General features: G+C 37.2%; 1 protein-coding gene across 2 annotated transcripts in view; it reads left to right on the top strand.

Annotated features, from left to right (window-relative positions):
* Window positions 1–19,147, top strand: part of Stacl (SH3 and cysteine-rich domain-containing protein) — a 708,284-nt gene that overhangs the window by 652,545 nt on the left and 36,592 nt on the right. The window contains exon 17 of one of the 2 annotated variants that reach the window (XR_016549521.1): window positions 6,939–7,037. Coding sequence is in view for 1 of the 2 variants with exons in the window: in XM_090405477.1 (XP_090261603.1) it covers window positions 6,955–7,037 (83 nt within the window). In the remaining variant the exon portion in view is untranslated. The remainder of the gene's footprint in view (window positions 1–6,938; window positions 7,038–19,147) is intronic. The other variant, XM_090405477.1, reaches the window with a different exon arrangement.

The raw sequence follows: 19,147 nt of genomic DNA, 5'->3' as shown, positions 1-19,147 counted from the left end.
TTGCAGGAGGATCTCAGTAGACTTTGTGATTGGAGTTGTTGGTTTCATTTAATGTTGAGAAGTGTAAGGTCCTGAAATTTGGTAGGCAAGGTTGGGATGCAGAGTATACAATTAATGTGGAGATTTTGAAGGAGGTGGAAGAGATGAGAATATATCTAGAAGTGATGGTGGACAGAGACTTGAAGTTTAGGGATCACATTGCTGAAATTGTAAGAACATCACAACGGGTTATGACAGTAAGAGGGACTCATTGAAATGCAGAAGCAAGGAGGTTATGATTCTCTTGTATAGGGCTTTGATCAGACCACATATGGACTACTGTGCACAGATTTGATCACCTGGTTTTCAAGGGGATTAGGATGTATTTGAGAGGGTCCAGAAAAGGTATGCTAAGTCAATGTCAGGTCTGTGGAATGTAAATTGCAGAGCCTTGTGAATAGAAGGAAAGGGGATATGGTTGAGGCATATAAATTAGTGAGGGAGTGGTTACCAGATTAATGTGGAGGAGATTTTCATAAAGTAAAGGGAGACAAGAGTTTAAGCAAGAAGTCCCTGGAATCTGTATAAGGAGGGTGTCAGCAGGTTAGTAAGAAGCAGGTTCTTCACAAGGAGAGTGATTGGTAAGTGGAATATATTGCCTGATAGTGTGGGGAGTGCAGAAACTTAAGGGGGTTCAGGCATGGTTCGATGATCTATATGCATGAGAGAGTATGTATTGTATCTCCCATAATGAGTCCATGGAGGTCAGATGTTAATAATAATAATCTACTGCTCTTGTTACTCCACTGTAAAAGGTAACCAGATTACTATAACAAGAGTGCACCTTAACATGCAGGCCTGCATAAATCATATTGTCCTCATCTGCTCAATTCAGATAATAGTGAATAAAACAAAGAGTCAAGCTATAAGCAGATAACAATCACAAATGTTAAATATTTAAAAGCTAACAATAATAGAATGCATGCATGCACTGTGTTGCAACTTTGATGGTTAGGATGTTATATATGCTTCTGGTGTTTGCATGTGTCCGTTTATGTGAAAGTTCAGACTTGGTATAAGATCACTCCTTGTATTTTGTTGTACTGTTGTGGATATTTGAACATTTCAGATGACTCAGTAAAAGCTCTGGAGTAAAAATTGTAATCTACCAAGATTGTTTTGGTTCATCACCACATTACTTTCTGTTTTGTGTTTATGCTGCCAACCCTGATTTTTCCCTCCCTCTACATCTTTGAAATGTTCTGACATACATATCTCTCCTGACCTGCCTGTCTGTTCTATGTAACACATTTGAAGACAGGTGATCTTGTGAACACCGCATTGTTGAAGTGGCAGATGGGGAGGTTTTGGAGGCCTAAGAAGACTTGAAATCTTATCATGTGGGAAGGAGACAGCTTTAACACTTGTACTATCTCTGAAATCTTGTCCCTGAGTGATCTGATGTAATTGCAAACTACTAAATCTCTGTAATCTTGTTTGTTTGGTGCCCATGGGATTGCTATAAGGTTTTATTAACCATTGTTCTGTTGTAGCTATTCTTTGCTAGGATTTAGCTGAAGTATTAAAGTAGTTCTTCATTTCTTTTGTCTGTACTGCTGGAAATTATGTTTGCTCTGTAAATGAACCTCCAGTTCATTTAACTTGGTAAATGAACTGGAGGTGCATATCATATTAAGAACTTGATGTAAATAACAGCCATAGGATTAGGTGATGTATCAGTTTTACGAGAAGGTGCTAGGGGAAATTGGTAGTGCTTTGACCATATTTCTTAATCTAATTTTCAGCTTTGGGTTAGTCCCAAGGGGATGAAGGAAAAGGGAAAATATATAAAGTAGGCTCCAAGACCATGTTGCAAATTATCGACCGATCAGCGTATCGGAATTCATAGTCATAAGGTTTTGTGAAGTTGGACAAGATCAAAATACAGGAATGGATAGATAGAAATGGAAACTACATGAGGGGCAACATGATTTTAAGGATAGGTTGTCTCAGTAACTTGTTCATGTTTTATAATACAGTGACAACTGAGTTGGATATTAATAATTATTATTATTCCATAACACCTCCAGGGAGTCCAAAGACTCATCGAGGGAGGGCACCTGCTCCACAACTCTGTCTTCACCATTGCACCAACTGCAATTACCTTCATCATCTAAACCAATGCCATCTACTGCCGAATACCACCACTAGTATTTTCACAGACAATTACAAACATCCATGTTTGTAATTGTCTGTGAAATTTGTCTGTGAACCCATGCGGGATTCAAACCCACAGCCTTTTGGCTGGACAGCGGATATGCTAACCACTCGGCCAGCCATACCATAATGATAATGGATTGACACTGATACTGCTGGACTTTGCAAAGGCTTTTCACAAGATACCGCATGAAATTCTAATTAATAAATTGCAGCAAGTGCATTGGAATGTAAAGTTGGTGAAATTGATAAGAGGGTGGTTGATGGAGAGATACCAGACTAGTTTATTCAGGAGTAGAGTCCAGTAGAAGGCTTGTAACTAGTGGCACATTTAATTTATAAATAACAATATACGAAAGGACTTGAGAGGAACTATTCGGTTGTTTGTCAATGATGCAAAGTTGGGTAAAGCATTAATTATAATGTTTGGATATACTGGCAGTACAGACAAAGAAGAATGGATGTCATTTTAATATGGCAATGGCAAAGTGCAAGGTTATGCATTTTGGGGTGATAAGATTACCAGCTGCATCCCACATTAATAGAACTGTGCTCCAGAGATTTGGGAGTGTTAGTGGATAGGGAGTTAAAGTTTAGAGGTCATATTGCAAAAGTGACTAAAACAGCTCATCAGATTACTTGGAGGTTTGAAGAATACCCTGATTTTTGAAGAATTTGGATTTGGTCATAGCATCACAAGATGTGATTGTGACTGATATTGTACTTTCTTCCATTTGGTGAGAGTGATCATGTAGTCTTGGCTTGGAGGATGAACAGCCATGTAGAAGTGTGAAATGCAGAGGGAATTTATGTGGAATTATAAGGCTGCCAACTACCATAGACTTAGAAAATCAACTTGCAACAATACAATGGATGAATGAATTTGAAAGAAGCTAGGTTAGTCGTGCATGGGAGATACTTAAAATAAATTTTACAGTGCCAGATTATATATCTAGAGTGAGGAAGATGCTGATTTGGAGTTAAATGGATGACTAGAGAAATTAAAGAGGATTTGCAGAAGAAAAAGATTATGGGAGACATAAAAAGAGAGGTGGGAAACAATTGCATGAGGAATAAAAGGCTCAGTCTGGAAAGTGACTAATATTGTAAGGAGATAAAAATTAGAATATGAGAGTACAACAGACTACAGACTTTTTTTTTTTTTTTTTTTTTTTTGCTGTGTAGCAAGGAGGAAAAATGATTGTGGGCAAAAATTACCTTGCTAGCTGGAGATGAGACTTGGGTAACCAATGCATATGACATAGTTGAGCTATTTAATGATCACTTTATTAGTGTGTTCCATTATGGTACAACAGGCTTTATTCCTAGAAAGATAAGGAGTGATGAAGTGTTAGAAGAGGATGTATTATGAATACTAATTACACTAAATGTCAGTAAGGCAGTGCAGACTACATGGAATTTCATCACATGTTTTAAGGGAATGTACCATTAATGTGGCTGTTTAAAAATCTTGCAATTGGACAGGTTCTTGAGATTGGAAGGATGATAAGATAGTGCCATTGTATAAAGGTTATGGTAGAATGGAGGTATCATCTATAGGCCTGTTTGTATTTCTTCTGTAGATATCAAGATTTCAGAGAAATTGGTGAGAATTATGCTTGCCAGCATGAATTTGTTAAGGGGCACTCTCGTTTTAGTAATCTGGTTACCTAAAGGTAACCAGATTGCTAAAACGACTGAGTGACAAGAACAGTAGATGAGGGTAAGGCTTATGCTGCCTTTTAGATTTTGAAGAAGGTATTTGACAGGTACCATATAACAAGTTGGTTTTTTAGTTGCAGCAGATGAGTTTGGATATCAGGCTAGTGAATTGAATTGGTTAATGGGTTCCTGACAGATATTAGAGTTGTATATTGTGGGAAAGCAGTATCAGGGAGTAGGATAGTTGCAGTGGAGTTCCACAGGATTCAATACTAACACCATTACTGTTCAGTCCTTATGTCAAGGACATTGTAACGACTACAGGAAGATATTCAGTTGTTTATGAGATGATGAGCTTGGGAGAGTTATTAATAATAGTGCTGATATGATATTTTGGGGATATTGGTTTTAATGCAACTAAACAATGCCGACTAGGGATCCTGGCAACCCGATGCAAATTTAAGTTGAGTGCCCCTTACATTTTTTAAAGTGTAGTTAAAATTCAAAGGTGAAAAATTCAAAACACATATTTTTATGTAAAATTGTACACTTTGAAAAATACATATATTAACAACACAGTAAAAATGCACATAGACTAGAATTACAGATACATGAGTTGCCGATTACTGTCTATGAGCTGTTATAACTAGAGATATACAAACTAGAAAAATTGCACAATGATAAGAATAATTTAATTTTTAATGGAAAAAGCAATGCATGAAAACAATTAAATGATTTAAAAGTTTACTTTTCTTGATTTTATGAAAGCAAATTCATCCAAAATTTCATCTCTAGTTTCTCGAAGATATCACCTTCTAATGCAATCATTGACAGTCCAATCAGTTTTTCCAGTGAAATACTAGATCTTAGATATGTTTTAATTAGTTTTAGTCTTGAAATGTTTGTTCCACTTGCTACTGAAATTGGAAGTGTCAAAAATATTCGAAATTGTTAAATTAATAAAGATGCTATCTAAATCATTTGCACACATATATATATATATATATATATATTGCAATATTTGCAGTGGGGCTAAGCTGTAACTATCCTTTATGATGTCCTTTAGAATTTGTATTTCATTATATAATTTGTTGGCACAAATATCCTATTCTTCACTATCAGTCAGTGCAACTTGTAAATCATCACAGTGTCCGCATCCATATTAGAAATTTTTCTTGAAACTAGATAAAAAATGAATGTTAAAAGTGACTTCTCAAGAGATCAAACCTTTCAGCAAAAGAATAATAATAGTGTCCACAATTGGAAGAAAAATGTAACTTTAAATTTAGATTGTGGATCAACTGGCGCTTCATTTGAACATTCATAACAGAACAATCTTTTCTTACATCTGCATAATATACTGCTTTTAAACTCAGGAGAAATTTCTAAATCTAATGCTAACTCTTTTGCTGATTCAAGCAATAAATTCTTCAGTAATTAATGATAGACATGGCCAGCTGTCTCTGATTGGCTACTGGTAGAGATTGAACTGCCCACTCAGTCTCCAGAAAGCTAGATAAGGTTTAAAGGCCTCGCCTGCTCCCTATAAGGAAATAAAAGGCATTAGCTTATTATTATTATTATAAATTCTTCAATGAAGTCAATTACATTATTTAACATGTTTATAGATTCACTTAAATTTGTGTTTGGATTTTTTTTATTATATGACACCTCCAAGGAGTCCAAAGACTCATCAAGGGAGGACATCCACTCCACAACTCTGTCTCCACCACTCAATCCACCAACTACAGCAAACCGCAACTACCATCATCATCTGCACCCACACCATCTACTGGCCACCACTAGTATTTTCACAGATAATCACAACATCCATGACCACGGCGGGATTCTAACCTGAAGCCTAACGCTAATGAGGATCGACTGAGGGCATGCAGATTGCAGAAATTGGTGGATAGAAGACAAAAGATGGAGAGAAATGATTGAGACATTTAAGCTGTTGAAGGTTTATTATTGAATTAACCCTATGGCAGTTTTTCTTATGGTAGAATGAGGGGAAGGATCGAGGACACTGGAAGTTCCAAAAACAAGTAGTGATTTAAAGAGTAATAAAAAGTAAAATTTTTGCGTGGATAGTGGTAGGAGCATGAAATGGTTTACCTGAGAGGGTGGCGAAAGTGCAGACAGTGAATGAGTTTAAGGAGTGGTACAATAAACTTTGTATTGACTAGTGTTGACTCCCGTGATGAATCTTGTGACTCCATGAAAGTCCAGAAAAAAAAGTCAACTGTGGCCTCCAATTACTAATCTAAAATATCCATGTAACTTTGTAATTTGAATCAATTTGGAAGAAAGAATATTATCAAAGCACTCTTCAACAAAGAAACATGAAACAAGTACTGCAAACTGCTGTTTAGAAGGAAACTTTAGAGTCGGTATAATTGTTGCTTAAATTTGTGCTAGTTCACATGATTATCCTCATAGTATGTTTTTAAACATGCAGTGAGGAATATAAACTAAGTATACTACAGTTAATGAAATTGACAACTGCTAAATATAAAACAACTGCTAATGTAAATATAAAATCTTGTTGTTGTTTTTTTTTTAGTTCTGATTATTTCTTGTCAAACATATATATGTATATAATAAATTTAGTTTAATCCTTTATCCAAGTGTAAGTAAATAAAGTTTGCACCTGAAAATATCTTCAGGACTGAGGTAAGGTAGTGCAACACCAGGCAACTCTGAGAGCAAAGGTGGACCAATCTCTCATCACTCCTTGTCTCAGTATCTCCCATAATACAAAGCACATCTCCTTGCTAACATGTATGCATTAAGGGAAGGGCCACTACCCATATAATGCAAAGTACATCTCCTTGCGGACATGTATGTATACTGCCCGCAAGGAGATGTGCCTTGCATTATGGGAGATACTGAGACAAGGAATGATGAGAGCTTGGTCCACCTTTGCTTGGAGTTGCCTGGTGTTGCACTACCTTACCTCAGTCCTGAAGATATTTTCAGGCATAAACTTTGTTTGCTTACACTTGGATAAAGGATTAAACTAAATTTATTATAGTCTAACCAAGTGAAAAATAAACTTCCAATATATATGTATATAGTTTTTCAATTTTGTAGAAACCTCATCGCCTTCTTCCAACAAATCTCTATGTAATTTTGTATAATTTTCGAAGTAGGCACCAAGATGAACTTGACCTCAAGTAAGTAATTTTATTTAGTTTTAAAAAACTTGAAGTGTAATTTACAGTTTTGAAAATCTATTTTTAAATTAGAAACTCTGAGAGTGTATGAACCAACAAAATATTTTATGAGCCCAGTAAATATTATTACATGAAAACAGTAGTTTGAGTCTGATATTAAGGGTCAAAGCTAGATAACTGGGAAGTAACCTCCACATTGCCTTTTAACAAATGTAATGAACTGACCGGGGCTTCTGACATAATATCTATTCCTCACCTTCTTGTACTGCATGTATGCTGTTAGCAGGTATTTACCTGAATACTGAATAAATAAAGATGGGCTAGAAATTTGGGATTTATCCAACCAAACTGTATTCTGTATTAGCTTAAACCAGAAGACAATGATGGAGCATTATGATGCCTTCTTTAATCAGATGACATTTCCTCCTGTTTTCTTCAACAAAAGGGTGAAAAGTTTGAGTACCAAACTCAAACTAAAGGCTCTGCATAATTTAAGATTAGGCACTATCAGTGTGATAAGGATAACTGGCAGAAGAATTAGCAAAGTACCATGTCAATACCGAAACAAATTGGTGGAGGGACCTCCCAGTGATGCTATTGGCCCTTTTCATTCTTTCTCTTATCTTTTGCCTGCAAGATCATGTCTGCTACAAGTGTGTGAAAAACTACTTAGAGCTACACCAGTGGATGGAGTACCAGTAACAGTTACACCTCATAAAACACTCAATTCCTGTAGAGGAGTGATCTCAAAATGGGATCTCTAATATCATATATATCAGAACTGAAAGATCAGGGGTAACAGGTATGAGATGCATCCTGATTTGTAGGGATGGTCACCTGGTTCCAACCAGAAATATCATCCTTACTTTTGATACTCCTAAACTTCCAACATCTGTAAAAGCAGGGTTTCTCAATTTTCCTGCTGGATTGCAATCCCTAATCCACTAAGATGCTTCAAATACCAGAAATATGGACATGCTCAAATTGCTTGTCATGGCTCTGCCACCTGTGCCTGATGTGGTAATAAAGAGCATAATAACCATTCTTACTCTGCAACGAAAGCTAAATATGTTAACTGTCAGGGAAATCATCCAGCATACTCCTGTGCATATCAGAAGATGAAAAATGAAAAAGAAATACAAAAGATAAAAACAGAACAATATATATCACATCAGGATGCAAAAAGGAGGCTTGCCACCACCACCACATCAGCTCTGAGATCCTGTTATGCTGAGACGGAAAGCAGTTAGGAAAATGTCAACAGCAATTCAAACTTATATGCCTATTTCACCATTTGATAATTTCACCATATCTGAACTTCACAATTGTGACTGCTTCTCTGTTGAGCACATCAATCACACGATGTATGGTTTCACTCCAGAAACAAAAGAAACAAACTCCAAAAATGGTTCCACTCAATGAGAACCCATTTGTCAAAAACTATTATGGCAAGGTGCTTTATCTTTATACTTAAAGATAAAGCACCAGACCCTCCCACAGAAAAACGTGGGAGGGTCTGGTGGATATGTCAGGACCATTGAACTTCCCAATGATCCTGACATATCCATTGATGTATTAGATATTTTTCTAGAGTAAGAGATTTATGAGATCTAAACCTCACAAGGATAAGTCCTCAACCTTCCAGAAATCAGACCTGTCTTAGAAGCCTAAACAACATGAAAATATTTACATTGGAAATGTCATGTGTTTCACTAGAATACTGATGATATCAAGCATCTGCAGCAGAAACATGAACCTTTTCATTTCTGTTTGCAGTGAGTGCCCTACCTTCAGGAATATCACTATATTATGCAAGGACAGAACTGGAGATAGTCCTGCTTATGGTGGAGTAGCTATCCTTGTGGGCAATCACAGTCCTTTCCATCATGTCCAGCTTAATGCTGCTCTGGAAGCAATAGCGATTTGCCTATCTGTGGAGATTTCTTATTACTGTACTAGTTTTTTTATTAATTATGGATCCTAGGTTTACAAATCGGCAAGGGTGAGTTATGTTCCAGTGGTTGTACACCATCCATCAGGGTATCTGATTAGATACCAGTGCTTTTTGCACATCACCCATTCAGAGTCTGTATGTTGAATCAAATTAACCCCCCCCTCTATCACTTAGACAAAAACAATTGTATCGTAATTATGCCCTAAAAAAATAAAATTCCTTCCATATCCTACATGGACTAGTCTCTTTTCTCTATGTTGGGAGGTCGACAGACTGCCAGCCATTCTTTTGGTATGCATATTAAAGAGGCTGTGGAAGCTATTGGCAGGAATATTGACAACATTACCTGCATCAAACAAAATGGTATTCCTTCATGGCAGGCTTGTATGCCATCCTGCAATCTCTCACTTTGTCAACTACAGAAGATTCATGGACCATCATCTGTCTACCTTCAATTGTTTAATTCATACTCTGATTTCTTGTCCATCTATACTGATGGGTCAAGATCAGAGATCTCTGTTGGCTGCACTTCTGTGTTTCCTAATATTACTGTCTCCAACCAGATCCCACTCAGTTGCAGTAATTATACCACAGAGTTGCATGCCATTCTGCTCACACTTTTGCATATAAAAGAAAAACTCCTACCAAAAGTATGTAATTTATAGAGCTGAGTTCTTTACATGCTACACGGGTGGTCTGAAAAGTTCTTGGCCTAACAATGTAAAAACGAATTTATAATTTCAAAATCATTTTTATTTTTCAACATAATCTCCCTTAAGACTAATATATTTATTCCAGCGATGCTCCAGCACCATTACCCCATCCCTGTAGTGATTCTCAGCAAAATCTGCAAAATACCCCTCTACAGCTGCAATCACTTCTTGATTCGAAGAAAAATGCTGACCAACGAGGAAGAGTTTTAGTTTTTGGTTTCACCTGGAAACTCTGGTTTTTCATCTTCCAGAACAGGCAAACCGGTTCCGTGAACACACTTCCATATACATAGGACTAACCACCTTCTCCTCGAAGCGGTTGCATTTTCAAATCGTAATTTCAAATCATGCATACTTCGAATGTAATTTCCTAATGTGGGAAAGGAGGAGGAGTAGATAACTATTTATTAATACCTTTAATATGCAGATGCTTAACACTCTGTACATACATTTTATCTTATTCACTAATTTATCTCTTTATAACTATTCATTTATTTATTAATGTGCTGTGTACTGCTTTAGCCTGTGTCATGGCACAGTATGACCTGTGCTGTCCTTGTGCCATAAAACCACAAATCAATCAACCAAAACATATAAGAAACAAAATCAGGTGAAAATCATCTAAATAACTATAAGATGTTATATTCAAGCAATAGTAGTTATAGCATTGAAAACAAAATATAGATAAACTTCAGTGAGTGGCAATTTCAAGCAGAGTTATGTGAACAAACATGACTTCTTGTGAAAAAGATGCAAATGAGAAAAGTTGCATTGATTGTTATTGTTGATATCTTCATGTTGGTTGAGTACACAAGAGTATACTTGGCAAATAAGTTTCCCTTTTCAATATAAAATCCATATTTATTCTGCTGAAACAAAGTTGAATTGTAGACCCATATATGCACATATTATTCAAGAGAAAATGAAAGCGTATGAAAGCAAAAATCAAACCTTGGAAACTTGGTGGCATATTCTGATGGAAACATTGATAGATTTATCTAGGAAAATATGCAGTTGTTTTCCAAGAACAGGAAAATCGCAACTTCACAGTGGACTCGGGAAGTTATAGAGGCAGGCCTGGCAAGAAGAAAGCAAATTGAAAGTTTCTAGCAAGTGTGCTGAGAGGATGCAGAAAATGTAAGAAGGTGAAGCAGTGTATAAATATAAAAGATAAAAATCAAGGGGATTGAATGATATTTTGAAAGCAAAACAGGTTAGAAGAAAGAAAATATCTGAATGTCTGGAGTAATTACTTTGAATCATAGCTAAATGAAACAAGAAGTGACAGAATGATGGTAGAAAATACTCAAAAAGAATATAGTCGTGAGTACCTATCATTACCAGAAGTAGAAAAGCCATCAAAAACTTGACACATGGAAAGGTTGGCTGGAGTGGATGATATTATTTGTATTATGTGACATCTGCAGGGATGGCACTACATTACACAAAATGACACCATTTGTATTTTTGTCAGTAAGATACATGTGTGTTCTTTTGGTCAACTTTCTGATGTGTGTGTGTGTGTGTGTGTGTGTGAGAGAGAGACCAAAAGTGCTCAAATATAGCAGTATAAAAGTTTTAAAGTATTATTTGCTGATAGTAATATCTTCAGGTTGGTCCAAATTACAAATGTACGCAGGTCAGTTGAAATAGGAAGTGACTACCACCAGTTCTTGAGCAATAGAAAGATAAAGTTTTGAAAAGAATCAAAGTTGAACAAATTTTGGATGTGAAGTATAAAATAAAATATACAAATATAATTGGGAGAGCAAATTATACAAAAACATCTTGGAGGCTGAAAAGCAAAATCTGAAGAAAATAATCATTGATTCAGTCAGAGAAACATGTGAATGTGTGTTCGAAGATAAAACAGGAAAATAAGAACTTGGTGGCTGGACACAAGTTACAGAAGCAGTCCATGAAAATAATAAATCATATAAAAAGTTGCTAGCTAGCAACATATATCCTTAAAAAATATAGAGAAAAACATGTAAGAGATCTATGTGCATGAGTAGCCAAATACAAATCATAGAAAGATTATTGTAAAAGAATATAGAAAATAAATCTTCAAAGCGTTTGGAGGCTAAGAAAGTTAAGAATTAGAGGAAGGAGTTTTAATTTTAATATCATAAAAGTGATATTCTTATCTTTGGTTTTTATATTTTAGATATCTAGAATAAATTTTTATGTGATTTCCACCCATGAAAAGTTGTAAATTTGAACCTACATCCTGTTGCTGATAGTCTGGTTGGCCAAATGGATAGCATTTAAATTACTTTAAAATGTCAAGATAACAAATAATAGACATGAGACTAGTGAAAGAATCAGTTTTTGTTCATACTGTGCTTAAACTCATTTTCTGCTTCTGCGTGAATTATATTCTCTAGTAATATTCCACTTGGCAACCAAAAATCTTCTTCTCCTCACTCCTTCTTTGTACAACTACCATGTTCTCCCTCATACTCCTTGTCTCTTCCAAGTAACTATGAATAATCCCTTCTATATTAATTCTGTTGTATCACCTCTTTTCCTTCTATCTGCCAGATTCTGGAGGCGGCATTTTCCCAATTGTATGTAACATGTAGAGGCACAATATTATCTTCTCTTTCTCTGGAAAGGATGATGTGTTGGACATCATCCCAAAAACCACATGACAAAATCTGTGTACTCTAATCCAGTTACAGGCTTGCACAGTGGAACAGTGACATCTTTATCTCTGCTTGCACTGGTCAGTTAAAATATTATGACTATCGCATTAAATCAAAATCAGCCATTCCTCCCCACCAGGTTGCACTTGTATTCATCAAAGCTTTTAAATTGCTGGCTAGCCACCACCTATGTCAGTAGCCTATAGTCACTTTCACAAGCCAAGAGTTCATAGTAACATCCTTAGATGATGTAATCAAATTCAGAACTCTTGATTCTCATGGGTACTCTGTTGTTTGCCAATAAAGAAAATTTGAGAAAATTTCCTTGCTCTTAGATGCTGGTACTCCTTACAATCTATACTTCAAAAACTAATCTCCATAATGAGCTGCCTGTTTATATACTAATCCAATTTACCTAACTATTCCATTGTCATCATCCTCCACATTTCCAGGTTTGCAGCATCATCCCATTAGATATCTCATCCTGTCTACTTTAGCCTCACATCATATAACTTCTAAACCATTGCTAGTATTAGAGTGCACACAGTTTTGCTTATATCATCAGCACTATTTCCCTCCCATTTTGTCTTTCTTGTACTCAGAGAATTGAATACCCTCACATCTTTATTCTGTCAGTACCAACCATTTTCAGGCAAGATAACTCAGAGCAACAAGTTTCACCTGCTCCTTTATGTTTGCTCCCACCTTGTTATATCTCTTGATTAATTCATTTCATCCCTCTTTCTCTCTCTCTTAACAGCCACACAAAATATTTCAAATCAAACTTATTTTGATAAAGTTCAGTTAACATTACATTCATCCTACATAATTCTCACCATACACAACTCTCTGATAGGTATCAGAGAGTTGTGTATGGTGGGGCAGTTTCAAGGAGGCAGAAGGTTACAATTGGGGTCCCACAGGGTTCAGTAATTTATCCTTCTTTTCACACATATCTGTCAACATTTATTATTTTTATAGGTAACCCTCGTTGCTATCATATCCAGATTACACATCCCATTTATTATTTTTATAGGCAACCACGTTGCTATCATATCCAGATTACACATCCCCTCCCCTTTTTTTATATCTAAATCAAATCCATAAAAGGTCATAAACCTACCATACCATAGTAATTTGGATGGCCTAAGAGTTAAATAATTCAGAAACCTTGCTCAAGAGACCAGACATGAAAATTTTCAAGCTACTTTATGCTTTCAATAATTATAGTGGTTGTCCACTGTCACTGAAATTTATCTGTCATCAAAAGACATTTGCAAACATCATTGCCCGAAGCAGGATTTAATCCCAAGGCTTACTGACTGAAGAGCAGAATCCTCTCATCCTGGTAGAAAGCTACTACTACTATTATCCTTCTCAATGACCTTCTATTAATTTTAAGTCTCTTCTTACCATTTAAGTCATTTGTTCATATTACCACTGCTAATTCTGCTGTATACACACCTCTTAGTAAAAAATGTTGTACACCCTCATATTCAACATACTGCTAATAATAAAATCCAAATACTTGAATGTATCATTCTTGTACCATTCTTGAATTAATCATAACCCTTACAGCATACCATCACTTGCAGAACACTTCACCACATGCTTCTTGCAGAATAAACAATAAACACATCAACAAGAGTCACCTCCCTAGACAATGTTGCAGTCTTCATTTTGTACAATTTTCAAAACTTATTATTATTAAGAGAGACATCCAGGGAGTCAGGGACTCATCAAAGGAGGCCACATATTACACGCACCAGCTATCATATTTATTCTTGAATTCATTCACACTGCTTGCACTCACAACATCCAATGGCAATCCATTTCAATCACGCACCACCCTATGAGAGAAAAATCTAGCCCTCACCCCTTCTTAGCAGCCTTCATTTTCCAAGGATGTCCTCTTGTCCTTTCCCCACCACCATAAATTGAAAAATTCCATCAATTGAAATCCTGTATGACCCTTTCAGAAGTTTGCAAGTCTCAATCATATCTCCCCTCTTTCTCCTGTTTGCTAGTGTTTACAGTCCACAAATTCTCAATCTCTCTCTCTCTCTCTCTCTCTCTCTCTCTTTAATCAGTATTACACAATTCTGATATTATTTTAACACTCTCCTTTGCACTCTCTTCAATCACAACAGAAACTAGGAGACCAGACCTGTGCACAATAGTCCAAATGAGGTCTTATCAAGACCTTATAAAGAGGAAAATGACATCCTTATCTTTATATTTGAACATTAGTTTCAGCATTGCAATTATCATTTGAGTTGTATTTGCAATCTTTGCTACATGGACCCTGAACTTCAACTTCTTATCTACTAACACTCCAAGAATCCTAGCATCATCAGTTTCTTCTAGCATAATCCCACACCAATATAATATGACACTGGATATCTAATCGCACCTAAGTGAATGACTTTACATTTACTGACATTGGACTGACATCCGTTTTCCCATGCCCACAATTCAAGCCTATTCAAATCATTCTGCAAGTACTCATATCAGCAGTATTCCTGATTACCCTTCCTATCTTTGCATCATTAGCAAATAGCTGTATGTCACTTGTCAAATCCTTCACAGTATCATTAATGTACAGATTGAGTACGGTGAACCAAGCACTGATCCTTGTGGTACACCACTAGTTATTTTTATTAACTTCATACTGAGAGTGAAGTATTACACATTACGTATACAGCATTGGGCAGATGAGGGTAATGTTATCTGTGAGAGTCAACATGGATTTGTGAAGGGGCACTTTTGTTTTAGTAATATGCTAGCCTTTTATAATAAAGTTACAAGAGCAGAAGATGAGGGAAAGGCATATACTACCATTTTCTTGGATTTAGCGAAGGCATTTGACAGGGTGTCACATTATAAGCTGATATTTAAGTTGCAGCACATAGGTTTGGACGTCAGGTTGGTCAACTGGATTCAGGATTAGCTGTCCGATAGGTATCAGATAGTTGTGTATTGTGGGGCAGTTTCAAGGAGGCAGAAGGTTACAATTGGGTCCCACAGGGCTCAGTACTAGGACCTATATTGTTTAACCTTTATATCAATAACATTGTCAGTGGATTGCAGGGGATATTCAGTTGTTTGCGGATGATGTCAAGCTGGGAAATGTTGTTAGTAATAGTGCAGATGTGATAACCCTGCAAGAGGATTTGAATAAGCTAGACAGATGGGCAAATGAATGGGGGTGTTGGTTTAATGCAGCAAAATGTAATGTCTTGAGGTTTGGGACACATCAATGGACACTTCATACTCTATTGGAGGAGTTGTACTGGAGGAAGTAGGGGAGCCAAGAGATCTGGGGTTGATGATGGATAGAAACCTGAAATTCAGGTGACATATTGCAAAGGTGGTTGAAGGTGACACAGAGGGTTGCTGCAATTCTGAGAAGGATGCTGACCTCCAGAAATAAGAGTTATCATTCCATTGTATAAGACCCTGATCAGACCACATTTGGACTATTGTTCTCAGATTTGTTCCCCAGGATTTGAAGGGGATAAATTAACTGTGGAAAGGGTACAAAGGCGGATAACAAAGGTGGTTTCAGGATTGTACAATGTTAGTTATGAGGATTGGCTGATGGAATGTGGACTGCAGAGTTTGGTAGATAGGAGGAGAGGTGAAATGATTGAGACTTTTAAACTGTTGAGAGGTGGTTAGAGAGTTCTTTCGCTTGGTTGAACAGTGGGAAGGAGTGATGACAACGGACCATCCCTAGAAGTTACGAAAGGAAACTGTGAGCAAGAGGATGAGGAGTGGTTTCTTTGCATGGAGGGGTGGTTGAACTGTGGAATGCATTGCCTGATAGAATGGTGAGAGCGAGAAAGGTCAATGAGTTTAAGGAGTGGTATGATAGACTTTGTGTTTCCTATGAAGGACCTCCTGCAATGAGTCTTTTGACTCCATGGAGGCCTGAATACTACTACTACTAATAATAATAATAACATAAAAATTTTACTAGGCTGAACCCTTAACAAGAGATGACCCAATTCCATCACGAGGCATCCTAACGGTCATACGCTGATGGCAGTGCCAAGCCACCCGTGTGCTGCCCTGCAGAGCACGCAGAGACAGAATTTTAAAGTCTCCATATGACAGTTCTAATAAAGAGAGACCTTTATAACTAGCAGAGCACCAAACTCCACAAAAAGAATAGTAGCACTGATAAAATGAGAAGTTGCCCCAAACTCCTCTTGTATTAGTCTTACAAGGTCTTGGTTCTGCTTGTAGTATTGTACCTTGTTAAGATGGCTAAAGGTGGGTGAGCAACTTCTGTTTCTTTCTTTATTATCAAATCTGGTTCCTTATGCCTACCTCTGTATGGAAGTGAGGTTCTACCATGGTCTCTCAACCTTTATTTTTAAACAGTTGTTTAATTTGGAGACCACGGCATCATGCCTCCATGCATGGATTCCACGTGTTCTAAAACAACACTGAGAGATGTGAGATAGAGTCTCACTGTAGCGGCAGCCAGCCCTACAGTTAATGTCATCACTGCTCCAGCAAGCTATATGGGCTCTCATGGACAGGACAGTGATTCTAGTCCTAGTAAGGTCTACATAGTCATATCCTGTTAGTAGTCTGGTACCATCCCTAATCCACTGATGTTGAGGGGGCACCTTATAAGATTCACAAAGGGAAGCACCATCGACAGAGCAATGAAGCAGAGATGTCCTTCTCTTATGCTGTCACTATCTGGGAGCCCTGGTACTGGGTCCAACTCCTAGTGCATCTGTAATCATCTTGAATAATAGAACTAGAAAAGCCTCTCTGCAGATGGGCGAGGAGGAAGCTTCAAGCTTTGCTAACCAGATGAAACGCAGTTGCAGAATCAACCAGTGGAGAGCTGGAATAGGAGCCCTCCATCCTTCACTCTAGCATGAAAATATGCCACTGGGGTGTCAGGAGGTAGGCGGAGCCAAGATCTCACTGCAGAGCAAACAGCCTTATCCATTCGGGATAGTACCGAAACATACGTTCTTCTGAGCACCAAATTGTAGTAATACCTCAGAAGTAGATAGACAGAATAAAGAGCCATTCTTGCTATTCTTAGATCCTGCTCTGAGAATAGCAGGAAGGGAGACGCCATGTAGAGAGGCCTAAGGCAGCATCAGGAATCAGCAAGAAGGGAGGAAAGGACATATATGTTTTCAGCATAGCCATCCAAAGGGATAAAGACTCTATGACAGAAGTCATGCTTAATTTGCTGTTGCAGTCTCTTAACCATTTTTCTGTTATCTGTCAGTCAGTGATCCTCTTATCCATGCTAATATTATCATGTTGGAGGCTTAATGGATTGTATACAGCACTCGGAAAGGATTAAAACAGAATTTAATACTTCCTATATTTCGTCTCAGTCACTGAGACATCTTCAGGGATTACAAAAAAACTAATGTAACATATACACAAATAACACACAATACTAAGCCCAACGTGGGCGACACTAAAGTCCTATCTAGGTGGAGCGCTCTCTAAGGGTGGTTGTAGGTGGCCTGGAATGTAAGGTGGATCTCTGATGATAAGTGTTTCCCAAATCTTAGGAAACTTAATGCAACCATATTTATTAAGATTTGGTTGATTTCTGAGAACTGCTGCTGATTCCAAAAATAGTCTCTCTTTTTTGAATTTGCTGTGGTGGAGCATGGTGGTTTTTTCCCATGAGATCCTGTGGTCAGAAATCAATCAAATCTTAATGATCACAGGATCTCCTGGAAAAAAACCACCATGCTCTCCACCACAGCAAATTCAAAAAGGAGAGACTATTTTTGGAATCAGCAGCAGCTCTCAGAAATCAACCAAATATTAATAAATACAAGTGCATTAAGCTTCCTAAGATTTGGGAAACACTTATCATCAGAGATCCCACCTTATATTCCAGGCCACCTACAACTGCCCTTAGAGAGTGCTCCACCTAGATAGGACTTTAGTTTCACCCATGTGATTGGGCTTAGTATTGTGCTTTATTTGTGTATATGTTACATTAGTTTTTTTTGTAATCCCTGAGGATGTCTCAGTGACTGAGATGAAATATAGGAAGTATTAAATTCTGTTTTAATCCTTTCTGAGTGCTGTATACAATCCATTAAGCCTCCAACATGATGTCCTCACCTCACTTAAGCTTCTACACATGCATGTTAATATTCTTTAACCCATACCTATATTCTTCAATTTATGTAATAGTCTACCATGGTGTATTCTGTCAATAGCCTTAGCAAAATCCAAAAGTATCATGGTGTATCCATTCCACTTGTCTATTTCAACATTATTATAGAAGTGAGTGAGTTGCTAAAACATAACCTTCCCTTAGTAAACCATGTTGCTCATCGCAAAGTAGAGATTCACTGTCAACCCATTTCTGAATGTGAGCATTAACCAGTTTTTTCAAAATCTTCACCACCACTCCTGAGATGCTAATTGGTCAATAGTTGGATACATCGGTCTTTGCACCTCCCTTGTGCAATGGAATTACCATACATTCCTTCCATTTCTGCGGAATCTTCCCTGTTCCAAGACACATTAAACAGCCTGGTCAAAGGAAATAGTAAGTTTAGCTGAACACTCTTTAAGCACACATGCTGATATCCCATCAGTCCCTATTGCTGAATTCTTATTCAGTTTGTGCAACACTATACCTCGTCCTCATATACCTGAGTATCTTCATCCAGAGAAGAGGTAGCAGTGAGCTCAATGTCGTGTACACCATGTTGATAGCTTTTAACAGAATTGGCACTCAATTAACTGAACAACCTCTTCTGCATCTGTAACCATCCTACC

The sequence above is a fragment of the Typopeltis vanoorti genome, chromosome 15, assembly GCF_054136105.1.
Source record: "Typopeltis vanoorti isolate ZY-2024b chromosome 15, IOZ_Tvanoo_1.0, whole genome shotgun sequence".
Classification (NCBI taxonomy): Eukaryota; Metazoa; Arthropoda; class Arachnida; order Uropygi; family Thelyphonidae; genus Typopeltis; species Typopeltis vanoorti.
This window is presented reverse-complemented; position numbering and strand designations above follow the sequence as displayed.